This window comes from Echinops telfairi, unplaced genomic scaffold (genome assembly GCF_000313985.2).
Source record: "Echinops telfairi isolate 266 unplaced genomic scaffold, ASM31398v2 ScPeMD7_7475;HRSCAF=8513, whole genome shotgun sequence".
Classification (NCBI taxonomy): domain Eukaryota; kingdom Metazoa; phylum Chordata; class Mammalia; order Afrosoricida; family Tenrecidae; genus Echinops; species Echinops telfairi.
Genome location: NW_022111379.1, coordinates 13,145,658 through 13,164,804, shown reverse-complemented (window position 1 = coordinate 13,164,804; position 19,147 = coordinate 13,145,658). Strand labels below are relative to the sequence as shown.

Below are 19,147 nucleotides of genomic sequence, written 5' to 3'. Positions count from 1 at the left end.
TAGTAAAGTCTTCATAATGCAAAAATCTATCCACAGGAACATTCAAACATTTTTAATGGTCAAAGACTGAAAATTTGTGAGATTCAGGAAAATATAGCAACCTTGACCTCAAACTGACAGGCTTCATTGCAGAATATGGGAATAACCCCACAATCCAGGAAAAACGCAAAATGGGTGAAAGACTTAAACAGCACTTCTTCAAAGATAAACAAAGCACATGGGGCGGGGTGGGGGAGAAAGGCTCAGTATTATTAACCCAGGAAATGCAAATTAAGAAATCACACTCACAAGGATGACTTTCATCAAAACACAAACGGTAACAAGTGCCGGTGAGCAGGCAGAGATTCAGCAGCCTCATGTCCAGCTGGTAGGATTGTAAAATGAGGCAGTTGCTTTGGGACACAATTGGGCAGTTCCTCAAAAGGTTGAGAAGTTACTAAAACACCTGGCCGTTCTACCTTAAGACATGTATTTCTATATTTCTATGTGCCACAAATGTATACGGGAATACTGCAAGTCTGTTTATGAAAACTCCTTAGCCATAACCAAACACCTTGAGGAAATGAGTCACTGGACCTGGGGGGCTCAGGACCATAGTCTTGAGCTATGTCAAGGTCAACTGTCATAACACAGTCCACAAAGACATTCTATCACGTATTAAAGGAACTGTATTAAAGGGTCGCGGCATTAGGAAGGTTGAGAACTACTGCCCTGGAATAAGCAGGCACAGGAGACCTAAAGGGTAACAACTGTCCAGGGACAAAGCTCAGAAGGCAGGAAGGGACAGGAGAGAAGGACAAGGGAAATGGCAAACTCATGGAAGAAGTGGGCAGAGGCAGAATGCTGTTCCATGGTGAGTAACTGTCATCACTGTCCCAAAACAAAACAGGCCCACATTGTTGAACAGAAAGCCAATTTGCTCTGTGTAAACTTTCACCCAGATCCCACACACAAAAATAAAAACCACCCACCAAAACTTTGTATACAAATGTTCATAGCAGCATTACTTAGGAGCTAGAAAGGGTAAACAATGCCAATGTCAACCAACTGGTTACGATGGCAACAAAAAGAAATGGAGTACTAACCAGTAGATGCTATGCCACAGTCCAGTGTTCTCAACCTTCCCAATGCCGTGACCCTTTAAAACAGTTCCTCGTGACCCCCAACTATATTTTCTTTTTCTTTTTTTTAACAGTCTTTATTCCCCCCCAATCATATTTTCGTTGCTACTTCATCACTGAAATTTTGCTACTGTTATGAATCGGGCAACCCCTGTGAAAGGGTTGTTTGATCCCCAAAAGGGTCATGCATAACCCACAGGTTGAGAATCGCTGCCATAGACAAACCCTGAAATCAATATGCTGAGTGGGGCTGTTCACAAAGATCACATTATGTTTTTCTTTACATGAAATGTCCAGAATAAGCAAATCCAAAGATTAGCTGGCGAGGGCTGGGTGGGGAATGATGGGATCGTGATGGGAGGGTGGAGAGTAACAGCTAATGAGCATAGATTTTCTTTCTAGGGTGATGAAAATGTGGTAAAATTTAGGGCGATGCAAGATTGTGATGATGTTAACTCAACCTTACGGCCATAATGACCACCACAGAATGTAAAATAGCACGCTTTAAATGAATTGTATGATATGGGAAGTACATCTCAATAAGCTATTCTTAAAAATCCTTAGTATGTGACGATTAGTGTGCTAACAAAATTCTTTTTGCTGTGAAGCCGGCTCTCCCTCAGGACACCTGTATATACTAAGAGCTGTGCCACCTTCGTGACTGCTGCTATGACCGAGAATTTTTGGTGGCTCTTCTCTCAATCCATTTCATTACTGGTTCCCTTGTTTTCAAGGATCCTCACCAAACATAATGTCCTTTTCTAAAGAAATGTATTTAACATACATAATTTAAAAATAACCATTCGCTCCATGCTTACCTCTTGGTTATAAGAAGAATTCTAGATATGGACATGAAGTCAAGTTTAAACTTTTGCTAGTTACTATTATCTGGACCAAACACAATTCAGACATGTGTTGCTTTATACAGAATTAAAAATAAAAATTTTGCCTTAGGCATGACTTTTCTCAGGCCTCTGATAGTTCCCAACACTAGACAACAGAACCAGGTATTTGCTGACCCATGACCAAAATAAAAACAAGTGAGAAAGCTCTCCAAGAAAAACACAACTGAACCAGATATCGAACCAAAGGTCGAGTTTACACCGACAAGCACATCTTCTCTAAATGCTATGCAATTCCTGACTTTACACCAGTCACCTCTCATTAGCTGTTCCATAACTCTCACTTAAAAAGTATTTTCCAGTTACAACTCTCAAGAGTAAAAATGGGCTTCATTTTTAAGTTTGTTAATGAGGAGTCTGCCACATTAGAAAGTAACTAATTGAGTTTAAATCTGATCAGTTTTCCATTAAACATTAGAGCCCTGTGTATGTATGCATACGCCCTTGCATCTATATCTATCCAACCAAATTGTGGACAAACCCCTCTAGCAGGTCGCTCAGTGTATACCACCACTATAGTGCATGCTATTAAAATAAAGCAGCCAAAGATTAAATCTTAAACGATAAGCCTGCCTTAAAACATTTCAAGTAATGCCATCAACATCATAAAGCATTTCTTAAGGAGTAGTAATGAGTCACAGAGAGGCTTTGGAACTGCAGAGAATCTTGCCTTCCATTATAAATGACTGACACTCTGTGGATCTTGGTTTCCTCTCTGTGGAACAGAGATGTGAACAAACATTTGGTTGGGGTCTTGCTAAGATTAGAAACACTGCAAATAAAAGACTGACATCAGATGCTCAATACATGGCTGCTCTTATGAGTACAATGACCTTTGCATTGGTGAGATCTGGTCAGCTGCCATAGTTGGCCTGCAATTACAAGGACCTATGTGATTTTTGTCAAGCCTGACGTGATCAGCACTCCAGCACAAGTTGTTTATTACTGTGTCTACCATTACAGTTTTGGAGAAGTCTGAAATATTAAATGATATGCAATAGTAAATGATAATCAAATGCTCTCTTAGGCAAATTCTAAAATCTAGATAGTTCAAAACTGCTCAAATTGCATATCCAGTCAAACATTCGAAGTTGTTTCCCTGATTCTGAAATATTTTGAAAGCACTACATATGAGAAAGAATTTGCATATTTTTGACATACCAGAGGGGTTAATTTTTGCCCCATCAGCTAAAGGAAAAAACGTATTGCAAAACCCCCCAAATGAGCAAATTGTGTGTGCATGTGCTGTTTAATTAAATATATTCGACGATTTAAAACATTAAAGACATGTTTTTTTAAAAAAATTCAGAAAAGGATGTCCCCCATAGTTTTTCTCCATTATATATTAACATTCCACACTTTCTGTAGGGTTTAACTTTTGGAAAAACTGATTTTGTAATATTCCCGATTCCTTAAAAATGAAACTAAGTTTTTGTGTGTGATGAAAGCTACTAACTAGCAGAGGCAATACATAGGCGTCAACACTCTAAATACACATTACTGAATAATCTTGGCAAGGTAACTCATGAGAAGGCTACAGGACAGGCCATTAATAAGGATATCAGAAAATACACCATTAAATATCCATCTGAGTAGCATTCGAAAAGGAATGGACGACAAAAGCTACAGCATAAACAACTACACAAAAAGCTCAGTTGGGTTATATTTAACATCAATTCTCTTCACTACATAAAACATTATAAAATTTTCTGGTATTTCCTTAATTTCACAAGTGTCAAGTCTCTAATTATTACCTTCTCAATAGGTCTATGCCAACCACCCTGTTAATCTGCACCTCCCGCCCAATCCTAAACTCTACTGCCCCTCCCTCCACAGCTTATTATCAGTTATTAGAATGTATTTTTAAATCTGTCTCCTCACCCCCCCACCCCCACTAAAATATAAAATCAGCAAGGGCAAGAATTTTCATTTTGTTCCCTAAGTATCCTGAATGCTCACGACAGTAGGAGCTTAATAAATAACTACTGACTGGCTGAGTCCATATGACAGACTAGAGCCGCAAGCACATCAGCGTGCCACTTAGGAGAGAGAATTCTCCAGACCAGATTGAGAATATGCCTAAGTAACAGTTTCAACATCCCACCACTTCAGATGACTCAGCTCACGTACGTTTCCCTTCAAGACCCTACCTGCCTGAGTGCGTTCCTATGGCCACCACTGTGCCACTTGGATGAAAATCTGCACAGTGTCCTGGTTCCTAGAAGAGAGACAGACAGCTGTTGGGGAGTCCATCAGAAAGTCTCCCGAGATCTATGGGAATAGTGGCAAAAACATGTGACAATAATGGGTTTTGTATAACCGAGAAATTTCAATCATTACTGTAGCCAGTGGTAAATAGCACATGGAGATCAGAGGAAGAGAACATCAGAGCAGGAAGGGAATATTAGCAATACGCTAGCAGAGAGGGAGGCGAAAGGACAACCTTATGGTGAGGCGGTGGAACAATAATAAGGATAATAACAACAAACAGCCCTTTGTAGAGTCTAAAAAGAGCTCACACACACCTCTGGGCTAGAACAGGTGCTCTGGGGGCGGGACAGGAGAGAACACAGTAAGAGCCCGACTCACAAGGCAGACAGGAACTAGCATCTGTTAGTGAGCAGCTCGGACTAATGCAACTGCACCACCAACAGAGGCCGTAGCATTGAGAACTGCATGAGTGTGAAGTTATTTACTGACACTGAGAAAACCTGAGCTTTCACCCTGTGACTATTTCTTTAAAATGGGTTTGCACCACACACTTTGAGACTAGACACTTCCTCCTCCCTCCCACCCCATAACTAAAGAGATCCACATTAAAATGTGTAGTTAAATCAAGGCTGAATCTATTTTCCTTTGCTGCTCCTGACTACCAGTTTAGGGAGTGTTCAGTGGGGCTCCCCTTCGCATCTGCTGCACTCACATCCAGGAGTCTGCTCCACTCCAGCCTGTGCTCCACCGAGTCCCACAGGCACACCTGCCTGTCCTGGGCACAAGTCAGGAGCAGATCTTTGAAGGGATGTGTGGCAAGACCCCAGAGCTCATCCGTGTGACCCTGAAAAGGAAACACACCTGTAGTTGTTAAGAGACAAAAGGCACCATCAAAAACACTGCGTTAATAATTAAAATCACACAGCTCACCTGTACTTCTATTTGGAAGCCATCATTAAAGGTTCCCCGTAAAATAAAGTTCCGCGATGTGCCTACTAAAAATTGATCTGCTTCTCCTTCTGCTACAGCTCTGATTGTTCCATACTGATCAGGAACCTAGAAAGCAACACATCTGTAAATCCACCATATATCATTGTCGCTGCTGCTGGTTGTCTTGGAGTCCGTTCTGACTCACTGACCCGACAGAAAACAGAATGAAACACTGCCTGCAGCTGCACCCTCCCTTGGCTACCTAGACAGCCATCAGGAAGCACCGATGATGACCTGCACACTCGTTTAACATCTGTAAGCCATTATACCAGTTGCTGTTGAGCCAGTTCTGACTCCTGGAGACCCCGTGTGTGTCACAGTAGAGCTGTGCTCCAGGGGCTGAGATTCTGGAATTAGATCACCAGGTCTTTCTTCAAGAATTTCTGGATGGAGTTGAACCTCCAACCTATCAGTTACCAAACTTTATAGAATTGTGACCACCACACAGACACTTCTCTGTAAGCAACTGCGAAGCAATAGATGACAGTTTATAATCCAGATCATAAACTCATATTGTTGTTGTTATTACTAGGTAAGGTCAAGTCAGTTCCAACTCACAGCAACCCTATGTCCAACACAACACAACACAACACAACACAACACAACACAACACGACACAACACAGTCTGGTTGTGCACCACCCACACATTTGTTCTCTTGGAGCCCATTGTTGCAGCCACTGTGCCAGTGCATCTTGTCTTCTGCTTTTCGCCGACCTTCTACCCTATTAAGCACGGTAAAACAATGCAGTAATCTTCAATCAACTCTAATTTATTTTGAATCCATGCTCAGATAATTGTTATTAAACGGAACTTATAAAAATTTTCAATACTTTGCTTCTATCAATTTAAAATTTTATTTTTCATATAGTTTTAAGATAAAAGGGTTAGGAGTAGGGAAACAAGAATTAATGATCTATGAGATCAAGTAAAGAATGTGGTCTGGTTTTGTTACTATTTGTTACTTTGGGTAACTCGTTTAAGCTCAGGCAAATTTCTTTATTTGTAGTATGCAGGTAATAAAAAAAATAACCTCTATTTACTTCTGACTATTCTTAAGGACAAAAAATAAAAATTTGAAACTTTTATGACAACTAAACAATAAAAAACACACACTGTAAAGTGTAACTGTCACTAGCATGACTCCTTGGGAAATGAAGCTCATTCATCTGTTTTCATCCATGGTATATACACTTGGTGCATGTTAGATTGATATGACAGTGAGCCTAAAGAATGGCTCGTTCTAAAATAATGTAATTATTTCTCACTCGTGAAATTAGATCCCAAATGATCCCTAAAAGCACCAAGACATGATTTATAGAATACCCTAAATTTACGTCAGAAATGGCAAAGGAAGGTTTGAACTAGATCATGTGGCTAGCTAGAAAATGTTGTGAAGAAAAGAAACAGTAAAGGAACTGGAATTTCTACTATGAACTTAAGTCATAATAAAGCAACCCATTATTTTCCATTTACTTGGAAGTAAAGTCCAAGGTAAGTACTATCAGGACCCTCTTCCCAGAAAATATTTGCCTGAGAAGCACATTGTGCATAGAAAAAACACTGCACAGAAACTCACACGCAAAAATACAAGGTTTGCTTGTTTTAAGAACCACTGGTGTAAAGGAAGAATCTTAATCATTTCACCTTCTGAGAACTCAATTCAATCAGCAAACCTCCCCTGAGCAAGTAACAGTTAGGCAGTCCTGGTGACACAAGTGACTACGGACTTAGCTGCTAGGTAAAAGATGGTCAGTTCAAACCTGCCCAGTGGACGGCAGGTTAAGGACCTAACCGTCTGCTTTAGCGAGAGTGCAGCCAAGAAAACACGATGGGGCAGCTTCGACTTCGTTCCATTCTGACTCAAAGTAACTCCACACGACAGTGTGACTGGCTGGCTCCCTTGAGTTTCTAAGGCTGTAAATCTTTAGGGGGCCAGAAAAACCTCATCTCTCCATTGGAGCAGCTGGTAGGTTTGAATTGTTGACCTTGTGGTTGTCAACCCACAATCTGCTACACCACCAGGGCTCCTTAGGTTTGGATACAGTACTTAAAAGACTGTCTGCTGGATCTTAGCGTTATATGGATATATATTTCGGGACTGTATCTCCTCCCAGAAAAGTGGAAGTTGCTTTCAGGTGGGCTAACTGTATTTACATTTCTGTTCCCATCCCATCCTTACCTCTATTTCTCGCTCGGGGTTCAGATCGTGATCCCACAGAATGATTTTCCTGTCCTTCCCTCCTCCGGTTAACAACATCCCATTCCTCATCTGACACAGTGTGAACACACTGCCATCGTGAGCTTTGATTTGCTTGCTGATTTGATAGACACCTAATTTCAAAAGTACAAAAAATAAACACGCAAGTGATGATATTTTCCATCAGACTTTAGTGTCTCTCGGAAGAAAATGTTAACAGAAATACGAAGTGAGTAATCAAAAGGCTCATCTGACTCAACAGTCAAAAATCCAATTTCACCAAATCATGTGAAAGACAGTTATTGAAGTTCAAGACTTAAGACAAATACAGAAAATGAGAACAAAAACCCCCAACATTATGGTAAGCTCACCCCAAATTATAAGAGTGGTAGCACAACTTACTGGAAATTCAAGTCAAGACGGGGGTAGGTGGGGAAGAAGGTGTGTGTGTCTCAGTTGGAAGTGATTGCATTTCTGTTGGTGGGTAAACTAAGAGGAACAATCTTCCATCAGGAAAAAAATGCATAACAATACTTATTTAAAACCTAAGGACCGACATATTCCCATGGTCTTAAGGTTGAAATCCCCTAATATGAGAAGCAAAAGGCTGCGATGCCCAGGTGATGGATTAGGGGTCATTGAATTTTGGTTCAGATTTCTTGCTTTGAAGGTGATCAATGAACGGTGGCCAAGAATACCATATATTCACTAATTTAATGCACCCTCCCATTATTTTGTATTAATCTGTTAGGCTGGCTCTGCAATAGTGAATGTTACCGTAAAGTTTGGCCCCATCCCCCACTTTGGTCAAGCTACCAGAAAGAAGAGTGTCTGGGGTCTTGTCTTAAAGGCTTGTCTTCAAACAAGCAGTCATCTATGAGAGGGGTCAACTAAGTCCACACAGAAAAAGCACACCAGCCTATATGATCCAAGGATTATAAACAATAAAACCCAAATCTGAAGGAGGGAATGGTACCAGAGCTTAAATTGTGAACACCCGGTTTGCAAAAGGTTATGGATGGCAGTGGAGTCCCAAAATCCATTAGCTGGGTCCCCACATGGATCAAAGTCTCCTGTGAATCCTCTCTGACCAGAGGGAGAGGGGAGAGGGGAGGGGCGGGGGAGAGAGAGAGAGAGAGCGCGCGCGCCCGCGAGCAGTGTAAAGTCCTTTATGGCAGATATAGTTAAGTTAAAATGTAATAGTAACCTATCACTTGATCTCCCTTTGGAACAATTTTAAAGTTGTTTCAATTTTTAATACTTTCTGCATTCTTTTTGATTGAGGCTTTCCTGTTTTGTCTAGTCATTGTTTGGGGGATTTTTGTTTGTTTAAGTCACGTGTTTTGTATGGTTTTCTGTATATGAAATCCAGGATAGGATATCTTTAGAGACAGTAACTAGATTGATAATTGCCCAGGGCCATGGCAGGGGATGATAGGGAGAAATGAGGAGCTAACAACAAGGAGTACAAGAAGAAAATGTTCTGAAATTGATTTTATGGTGATGACTGTGCAAATCTTAATATGACTGATTAAAATTTGTGGTATGCAAAGTATATGCCACTAAAACTATTAAAAGCAAAACTTATTTTGTGGAAGCTGGATTCCTATAAACTTACTGCAAAGCTTCAATGATTTGAGAAAATGTTCACCGAGTTTTGCTGAAAATGAGAATATTTGCCTTGACCTCAAGGCAGTCCCCAGCCCGTCCCCCCATCAAGTACACGTTCCCCTATAGCACAAAAGCAACCTTATTTTGAAGTCATGCTGAGGAGACTAAGACAAGCGTACTCCTGAGAAAACACTTATCTACAACCGAACACTGATCAGGAGACCTGTTTAACCATGTTTTGTTTGGAATAAACTTGTGCACGTATGAACTGGGTTACTAGCAGCAATACTTTGACTTATCCCTTTACATCATTAAACTGGCTCCAAGGCCTCTTCCGTCAGGAAATACATCAACTAACTGTGTAACACCTCAACCTGCTGTTACTGCCTTCTAACAACACGTGTTCTTCCGAATCCTCATGATGATCGTCATGCACGCAGAAAGCTCTTTTTCACCTCAGAATATTGGAGGATTTGGTGGATCCTAAGTGCTACCCTGTTTTTGAGTTGTTCTATTGCTACAATAATTTTTTTTGCTTTAACAGAGACAAGCTATAGTCCTTGACACTTCCCTCTTAAACCCAATAATCTTGAGTTCTAAGTTCTGAGAGGCCTCTGTAAGGAATCAGTGTTGATAGAGGGATGGCTGTTGTCAGAAACCTCACGTCGGACAGTGTGAGACAAGACAAAATATTTATAATTTAAGAATTATTAAGGGTTCATGAGGGAGGGGGGCAGGGAGGGACGGGAAAAAATGAGAAGCTGCTACCAACAGCTCAAGTAGAAAGCAAATGTTTTGAGAATGATGAGGGCAACAAATGTATAAATGTGCTTGACACAAAGGATGTATGTATGGATTGTTGAGTTGTACAAGCCCCCAAAATAATGATTTTTTTTAAAAAAATTAATGATCAACTTAGTGAGATTTCCTACGCCCAGATCCCACCGCCCAGAAAGTTTTCTCATACAGAGAGCCTGATAGTAATTTAGCTAAAGAATTCTATGCTTCAACTTTAAATAAATCAGTGTTTTTTTTAAGATAGTATTTACCTAGAAAGTAGATTTATAGTCAAAGATTTCTCTCTGAGGGACTTGTACTACTGGCATTCCAGTGTAAGTCAAACAATGTTTGAAATGTTTGCCAAGAAAAATAATTACCCTTGAATTTAAAAGCTTATTGTACCTCCAGGCTTAATTATGGTGAAGTCCACCCACGCTTAATTGCAAATCCCCCCTTTTCATCTCCAACTGAAACCCAGTTACTATATAAAGCAAGTATAGCTTGTCTTGCAAAATGAAAAAAAAAATTGCAAGGCTTTCTAGGCCTGCTTAACTATATAATTAAATGCGAGAGACTTTGAAATTTATGTTACAGTCTGAGCAAATGGGTCCATGCTAATTATGTGAAGAGCACGTAAAATGTTGGTGCCAGTTTGTTCCTTAGAGAAACGTGGCAGGCTTAAGAATGGTGACTATTTTTTTTTTTTGAATGGTGACTATTTTAATGGCATCTTTGTGACTCAAGTTTTTCCACTCAATCTAAAATATTATGCATTTTTAATACATTAAAAAGTTTGAACTACATAGAAAATAAAATAATAAGCACCCCCTCTTTAAACAGAAGAAAATAATTATTTGGATATTTTGGTTCCTTTACATTTAGGAGACATGAAACAGTTTTGATTTGTTTCCTCTTTGCTAAGTAACAAGACTAGGTTTGGAATTATATTGCTACCGTCAAAAAATATCCTTTTCTCAGACATGATACCATCGTGTGTTCAAAATCTGGTTGATAAAACAGCCTTAGATGTAAAAAGGTCACACTTGAGAAGATGCACTGAAATTCTTGGCAGGCAAGCGTTTAAAAATGCGATGTTAGGGTATCTTTTCTGCTCTGGGTTTGCACATTTCTCTTTGTACTCACCAACCAGATGCTTCCCAGTCGTACTTACAGAACGTACACCCCGAGCAGAAAAAACAAAGTTCTCAGCAAGTTTGCCCTTAACAGGGCTGCTGTACAGCTGAGGGTAACAGACCATTTCACGCGATTAGCAGTTTAAAAGGTTCTGCTTGTTTCCTGTTTGGGCTATATACGGATTTTCTCTGCACAGAAGCAAAGCCACAGTTTTTCAGATAGAAACCAAAATAAAGACAATCTCTGACTCTTTCTTCTCCTCCCAACTCACCACAAACCATAAGGCTAATGAAGAGTACAATTACACCCCAATACTGCTCGGTGTCATGCTATGTCCATAACTTACTAGCCACTGTTCTGAGATCCTATGTTGTGCCCGGCGTTTCTGACACTGAACATATGGGCCCAGCTAAGAGAAACGGGAAAGGGAGAGATGTTGCTGACCACACATTTTTCTTCTTGTTTTAAATTTCCTTTCTCCCCCCGAAAAAATCTCAACCCACCACCATCTTTTGCATAGGCAAGTTCTGAACCTACACCTAATGACAGAGACCAAAATACATGGCCAAGAACTGAGTAAGTCTTGGACCAGAAATGATGGTACTACAATTAAAGAATTTTTTTTTTTTAACTTCTGAATACTTATTCAATTCAACTGCTAAACCTAGACATTCAGCGGGATTAGGGAAGCACTATGCGATCTAGTGTAGCTCCTAAAAATTTCAGTATTAGAATCGACACAATCATAAAATAACTATGATGCTACATTTAAATTCCACATTTTAGTGAAAACAGTGCTACACAAAGACCCAAAGGTGAGATCTCTAAGGTCATTTCCTTAATAACACGTTAAACAAGTAATTTTCAAACCGTCAGTACCAAATAACAAACACTGTGCTCATCCCGGGGAAGTCTATTGAGGAAGTCTGACATGTAAATAAGGCTTTTCCTTTGGGGCAAGGGACAGGATTTCCTTACTCGTAAATCACTGAGGGCGACTTCCACGGCCTGATGCAGGCACTCCACAAAGGCAGACAGGAGGGCTTATTTGGGTGTGTGTAGGGTGAGGGGGGTTGGAAACAATTTGAATGTGCTGCTCAATCTCCAGGTTGGTTCTGCATCATCCCCTTCTCTTTTTCTCTAAGAACCTTCTACTTTGAAGAAAAATCACAGTACTCTGGACATTCCCCCCAAAGTTATATTGTTCTTAAAAAGTACAGAAAAAGAGGGTTTAACAATGCTCTCCCTCTGATTTTTTCATCTTTCAAAGATAAGGGCAAGCAAGGTAGACCTGTGTATGGAATGAAGCTGAGCCTCCTCAGGAAGAAATTCCTGAGAAAACCCCTGCGCTTTATTTAGGATACACTGAATGATCACTAAGGTCTGGTGCTAAGGCTGGGAACGTGAGCGTAGGGAGAAAGGATAACGATCGAGACTGCATTTGAGTTTGTTCTTCTTTCCCCTCCTCTCCCATTCTAGCACGTGCTATCCACTCTGCCTCGGACTTCTCCATGGCACACCCAGGGAAAACCAACCCTCTAAGTGTTAACTTTGTTGGGAAAAGAGCAGATTCAATATCTGCGATGAAAGGATCTTGGACATATGCTTAGTGGAGTTGAAAGGGTGATTTTAATCCTATTAGGAACGAATGTCCCCACATTTGTGGGTCTTTGCCTTTTATAAAAGGTGCCCTAATGGCCCCATTGGGTAAATCTTGGACTAGAAACAGGTTAAGGGTTCAAAGCCACAAGCTGTTTGGCTGGAGAAAGATGAAGCTATTTGCTCCCATAAAGACTTATTTACAGCCTTGGAAACTCCTATCCACAGGGCCACTATGGATAAGAATCCACTCAAGGGCAGTGGCTTTTTGGGTTGGCTTTCTATTCATTTACTAGCATAATTCCAATTTCAGTAGCCATATCAAAGGTTGGAGCTAGATCGCAACCCTAACTATTAACAATTCTGAAGTCACCTGGATTCTGATGATGTGATGTCTAACAATTGTTGTTAGATGTCCATGAGGCGATTCATGGTTACCATATGCGCATCAGAACGAAACATTAACTAGCCCTGTGCCACTTCTGAGAGCATGTCAATCCACCTCACTGAGCATTTCCCCGGTCTTCACCAAGCCTCCACTTGACCAACTCTGACGTCCTTTTCTAAGGATTGGTCTTTCCTGGTGACATGTCCAAAGGAAGCAAGCCACAGTCTTGCCATCCTCACTTTTAAAGGACACTCTGGCTATCTTTTTATTATTTTTTTTTTAAAAGAAAAATTTAGTAGCTGTTGCAAAACAAAATCTGTATGAAGTAGAAACTGGTTTCAGTAACAGTCATTCAGAGAGAGAGTGTTCTAGAACAGAGGTAACCCGATGTGCACTTCTGGCAGCGATTGACACAACAGTCCCAGGTGGTCTGGCTGAGGCCAACACCTAATGAGGACGAAAGCCTTGTCTGTGGGGAGTTTTGGGTGATACCTGGAGAAATATTATACTGTGCATAAACCAAATTGAACTGTTCTCACAATTGTAGTTTCATACAGTAAAAGATTTTTTTTCCAAATGCACTTCAATTTCACAGCAAGAGTGGCAAAGAATACCTAAACACAGAAGAGAGCATTCATCTAACTCACTGATATAATAAGGCATACAATTCAAAATGACAACCCTATGCTTACATCTAGGGCTTTCTGCAACTACACGGTGGTGGCTATGGAAAGCACGGCCCCGACAGTATCTAGAAAGCAGCCACCACCTTCTATGTGTGTTCTCTTTGCATTTTGTCTTTATATTTCTTTATCGACTCTGCTGCTGTTGCTCCTTGGCAAACTGGTAAAAACAAAGTTGTCATCATTGAACATAGCACTCTGGCAATCAAGATGTCTAAACCTTAAATCTTCTGAGGTGAAGAAAGCACGGTGCGACATTTAGAACTCAGATTTACAAACAGGGTGGTCACAAATTTTCCTGGCTTGAAGACTTCCACAACTTTCTTGATCAGGTCATCATAGGTCTGACTTAAGTTTGTTTCAAAGCTAACATAAGAACATTCCGGTTTTGGAGTGATGTGAATAGTCCAATAAGTTCCATCCGATTTCATTCCATTCACTGAATACCCACAAGGATTGCACAGTGTAGCATCAATGACATAACCTGGTATCAGGTCACAAATTCCACTCTCACGAATGACATCCTTTGCAGGAAACCATTTTCATGGAGAACTGGTCCATAACTGGTGGGTCAAACTCACACATCAGAATGTTCAGGGTTTGATCTGGCTGGCTGATGACTCGGCTCTCTGGGAAATCCAGAGTATATAAGTACCAACAGTCAGCATTCATACATCCCATGCAATACGTTGCTCCATTTGGGAACATTGCATTAAGAAACTCTATTTCTTCCTGGACATTCCGGTGTGGGTACTCTTGGTGACAAGGCTTCATGAAATTCTTACGAGAATAAAAGAAGCTTTGACTGGCGTCAAACCCACTGTAGTGCCTAGCAAGCTTCAACAGGGGAACCAGTGCTTTCAGTAAGGGGGGAACCACGTCTTCAAAATGAACCGTCTCTGGGGGACACACGTGCTGCTCTCACTGAGTACATAAGCTTCCTGCTTGCCAGTTTCTGCCACACTTGTGACGGAACATCGCACATCCTTCAAAAGCCTGTCCCACTCGGATCTCGGGATGGTGCGAAGATCCCCAGACCCTCGGTTTGTGTCAGGCTGCTGCCGGGAGAACCAAACCTCCAGCAGCTTCTCAGTTCCTTCGAGAAACTGCAGCCTCCATCACCGTGAGACTAGCGAACAACCACCATCCACAGAAAAGCAACTAAGTTAAATCACTTCTCCCCGCTGCAGACTGTTCCAGCTGTGTTTAAAGTTCGGGTTCCTTTTTCCCCTATAATTTTATATAACTTTTTTAAAAAAAGGATCAATAACATTTTCTCGGCTTTTTTTTTTGTGAGTGAAAGTTGAACATGAGTCTGTTGAAAATAGAGGCAGATACAGTTCAGTCTCTTGTAGTCTGCCATTTCCTCGTTACAGAGAGTAGAGCAAGTGCTAGCTAATGTTGCTGGCCATACTGTGTAAGTGCTGGATATCTTTTTTACTAAGATTATTCATTCTTTCATTAGTCCACATTATTTTTTGAAACACCACAATCTGAATGCATCAATTCTGTATTACTATTGTTCTATAAAGAATAAATCTTTCTTAACAGATGTTGCTTTTACTGGGAGCAATGATATTCAGCCTTTACCAAGAGAGTACCTCAGCCCTCTTAAGTTCTAGGCTAAGAATTCAATGTAGGCTATTACTTTTTGCAAGGACTACCTTATCTTTGATGCTCAACTCATTCACTCTTTTACTTGTCTTTCCATGGGCTCTTCCTATTGTACTTTCAGGGTTTAGATAGCCTTGAGAAGACCACGGACTAGCTCTGCCAACTCTTAGCTTCCCATTCTATTTTTCAATTTTGGGTTTCAAAATTCCCCATTTCAAAGTGGCCATTCTATCCTTGTCTGACCCCGGGCCTGAATGTTCTATTGAATTTAAAAACTACCCAAACTGATGATCTTCCTTTTGTCTTCTTTTTCTGGACCTTCCTAACACTTTACTTCTAGAAACTCAATTGTTCAGTGGCTCCAAATAAAGAATTCTCTCCTATTAACGTTTCTTTCTAAGCTCTTTTCTGGTCACCGTGGTCACAGTCAGAGGGACCCAAGTCCCTGGAGGTCTCCTTTCTTCCACAGCCTCACTCAGCTTTAAGAATTCTTGCAGATGACTCAGCAAAGTTCTAGCTTTGATCCTTTTGGGAATTTTCAATAGCTTAGTATATATAAGAGGAATTTTAGATATAAAACATTGTAATGAAAAAAAAATCGTATTTCCCTCAAGTAGGCTATCCTCTCTTATTTCTGTCAACATTTTTGTATGCCGAATATATTCTTAATATTTCGGATGACATTTATTTTTTGTTTTTTCCCCCAAAAGTTGAATCAAAGTTCCATATCTACTGCAGTCTTGTACATTCATTATGGCTTAGCTTAAAAGCCATCTCTTCTGTTAAAGCTTATAAAAACTAGAGATCAGGATGTCCTCTCCATTAATTAACATATGTCCATATCTTCTTTAATTATATTATGATCACTTTGCTGAAGGAAAGATCTTACTTGGTTCAGTGTGGACACAGGCTATGCTTAATAAGTAACTAGATAAGTAATATATAATAAATAAAATAAAGATCTCTGTGAAGAACCCTACAATCAAAAGGCATGCTAGATGTTGATGAGTCTCACATTCTCGTATTACTCCACGCAGATGAAACTGTAGCACTCTGAAATTAGAAGGAACAACTTTAATACGAGCATACAATACCTTTAGGCCCCTTGCCAGGTGTGGGCTCAACAGTAGTTTTACTCCATATAAGTATGATTCCACCTGAGTCTCCCGTAAGAACATCTCCATTTCCCAAAAAGGCTAAGCACTGCACAAATTTTGGTTTTTCATATTTCTACAATGAAACAAAGTTTTAGTTTTCCCTTTTAGTGTGATGATTTTACCGCTCAACGATAAAAAAATTGAAGTTTCACATTCTTGAAGTTATAACATTGTGATTCTTACCCCAAAAATTCCTTGTTTTCTTGTGAGTGAATTGCCACTCCAGGTCCAAAAAAAAATATGAGATTTGCCACATGTTATTATGGTATTTGCATCAGTTGGATGGAATTCCACAGCCAAAACAACCTCATTTGTTGTCTGTGAAAACAGAAATAACACTTTAAATAACTACAGATCATTTTCTCTGCCAAATGGCAATTCTAGCTATTGACATCCGGAGGCAGAAAAAAGTTTTTAAGAAAATACCCTTACTGATGATAAAGCCAGAGTGTAGTATGAACCACATAACTACCCTCTAGTTCTTTAATATTTCCTCCCCTTACTAATATGGTTTTTATTCATTTTTACTTTATTATTCATGTTAGATTTCCATAAGTACATTTATATAAGTCAGATTTGGTACATGAAAGCCAAGATAGATAACCCTTCAAAAACAGTAACAGGAGTAATGGTTTCCTGAGGGTACAAGAAGATGGGGGGAGATAGGGAGCGGGTAAGTAACACTGATGACTGCATAACCCCCACTCAATGGGATTGCACAACAGAATCGTAAGTGAATGGATATATTGGATTGTGTAAGATATGGCAAAACAAAAACAAACAAAAATATATAATAAAAGTATTAAGGGTTCCTGGGTGGTATGGTGGGGGAAGGATACAGGGGATCTGATGTCAAGGAGTTTAAGAAGATAGAAAAAGGTGTGAAGCTGATGGTGATAGCAACTGCACATTACTTCTTGATGTGACTGAACGAAGGAATGTTGTTATCTGTAAGAGCTCCCAATAAAATGATTAATTTTTTAAAAAGTAAGAAAGAAAATGCCCTTAGGATCTATTTTCCTTAAAAAAAAAAAAAAACCTACATTTTTCTGAATAACATAAATTTGATGTCTTTATGCTTTTATCTCACTTTCGTGATATGCAGTTGTAATTATTCTACTAGGAAAACATGGATACAAATTACAACTGTTATTATTTTAATTTCCTATCCATTAAGGAAAAAGTATACTGAAATGATCAAATGCAAGTGCAATGTACAGTGTCTTAAAGGCTGTCACTCTGACCCAAAACAAAAGAGAAAGTCTTACAAGGCCCTTCTTGTACTACTTCTATTGACCCATCGTGTGTTTGTTCAACAATATATTAGTAATGCAGAGATACATATTTCTGACAAGCATTAAAAAAGTGAGAGATTTTATGTCCTCTTTCTTTAAAATAAAATGTAAAGATTTTCAGTGAACAAGGAAGAAGACAGAGACAAAGAAACGAAAAAGAACAGTTTTTTCACTGAAACTATTTGGACTGAAGATTTTATTTTTAAAAGAATATTTTAGCAAGTCATAATTGAATTCTCACTAAATTGGTAATTGAAGGTAAACCCATGTACTCAAAACTTACTAGAAGGGAAAGCTACATGCCTGTAAGGCTGTTTGCTGCCAGCTGCAGATCCTGCAGATTATTTACAAATGTCTGTATTTTAAACATGGCTACAAAGAACCCATGTGTATGGAAGTATTTCCTCAATACAAGCCAACATGGTAGTTTATAAACAAAACAAGCTAAAGAAAAGGTATTTGATGTTCTTACATTGAAAAAAGTGACACCACAAGTGGTTGATCTAATATTTTCTTCTCTTTGACCATCAACTTTTCTGAAACTTTACATTTTTCAGTACTAATATTTAGGTTCGGGGCCCTTTGTGTCAACATGTTAATAGAACCCAAAGAATGAAATCTAATCTGCATGCTTTTCTGCCTGCTACTAAAGTTCGGGCTCTAAGGTGAAAGAAAAGTAAAACATCTTTTTGCACATGATACATACTTCTCATGTTGATTACTATGAAACTTAATTTTACTATACTGCACAGGTCTAAGTAAAATGTAAAGACAATGTGTTAATAGTCCCCATGCCTCTTCTAGGGTGACGCTTCATCCAGTCTTAGTTTTCAACCTGGGCAATAAACGTCTTTTAACCACCGAACTTATGCTAAACTGAGATAATCAAGGGTCATAAAATGAATTACAAATATTTCTAGTATACATACCTGTAGTGCTAAAGAAAAGACACACAAGATACAAACTGACGTTTTCTACAAAACTGGGCCACTTTGGTTACAGTTGTATTCTTACAGTACAAGTTTCTGATGTGTTAACTCTTCAGTACACTGCACATACCCTCCTGACTTCGAGCACCAGTGATCCCTTGGGACTGCTTTATTTAAATGGACCATAGAATAACATATCCTTTCATGTCTGAATTATTTTCTCAACACTTGTTCTTACATTTGTAAGATCTACTCGCTATTATTTGCTCATTTTAATTGCTACAAAGCATTCTTCTGTACAAACACATTATTGACATCCATTCTCTTGTTGGTAGGCCTTCCTTCTAATTTTTGATTGTTATACACAGTGCTACCATCAGTCTTTGGTGAACACATACATGCACATGTACTTGTATATTTGCATGTATGTATACCTAGGAGCGGAACTGGCAGGTCAGAGTGTATGCATGTGCTCAGCTTTACTAGGTCATTTACCAGACCATTTTGGAAATGGCCATACCAACGTATATGCCC

General features: G+C 39.5%; 1 protein-coding gene and 1 pseudogene across 1 annotated transcript in view; both read right to left on the bottom strand.

Moving 5' to 3' along the window:
* EML4 (EMAP like 4) overlaps positions 1-19,147 on the bottom strand; it is a 92,116-nt gene that overhangs the window by 22,564 nt on the left and 50,405 nt on the right. Inside the window, 6 exon segments of the mRNA XM_045285715.1 lie at positions 4,174-4,241; positions 4,947-5,078; positions 5,165-5,290; positions 7,406-7,557; positions 16,327-16,462; positions 16,573-16,707. Coding sequence (XP_045141650.1) covers positions 4,174-4,241; positions 4,947-5,078; positions 5,165-5,290; positions 7,406-7,557; positions 16,327-16,462; positions 16,573-16,707 — 749 coding nt within the window.
* On the bottom strand, positions 13,746-15,072 carry LOC105978332 (annotated as a pseudogene).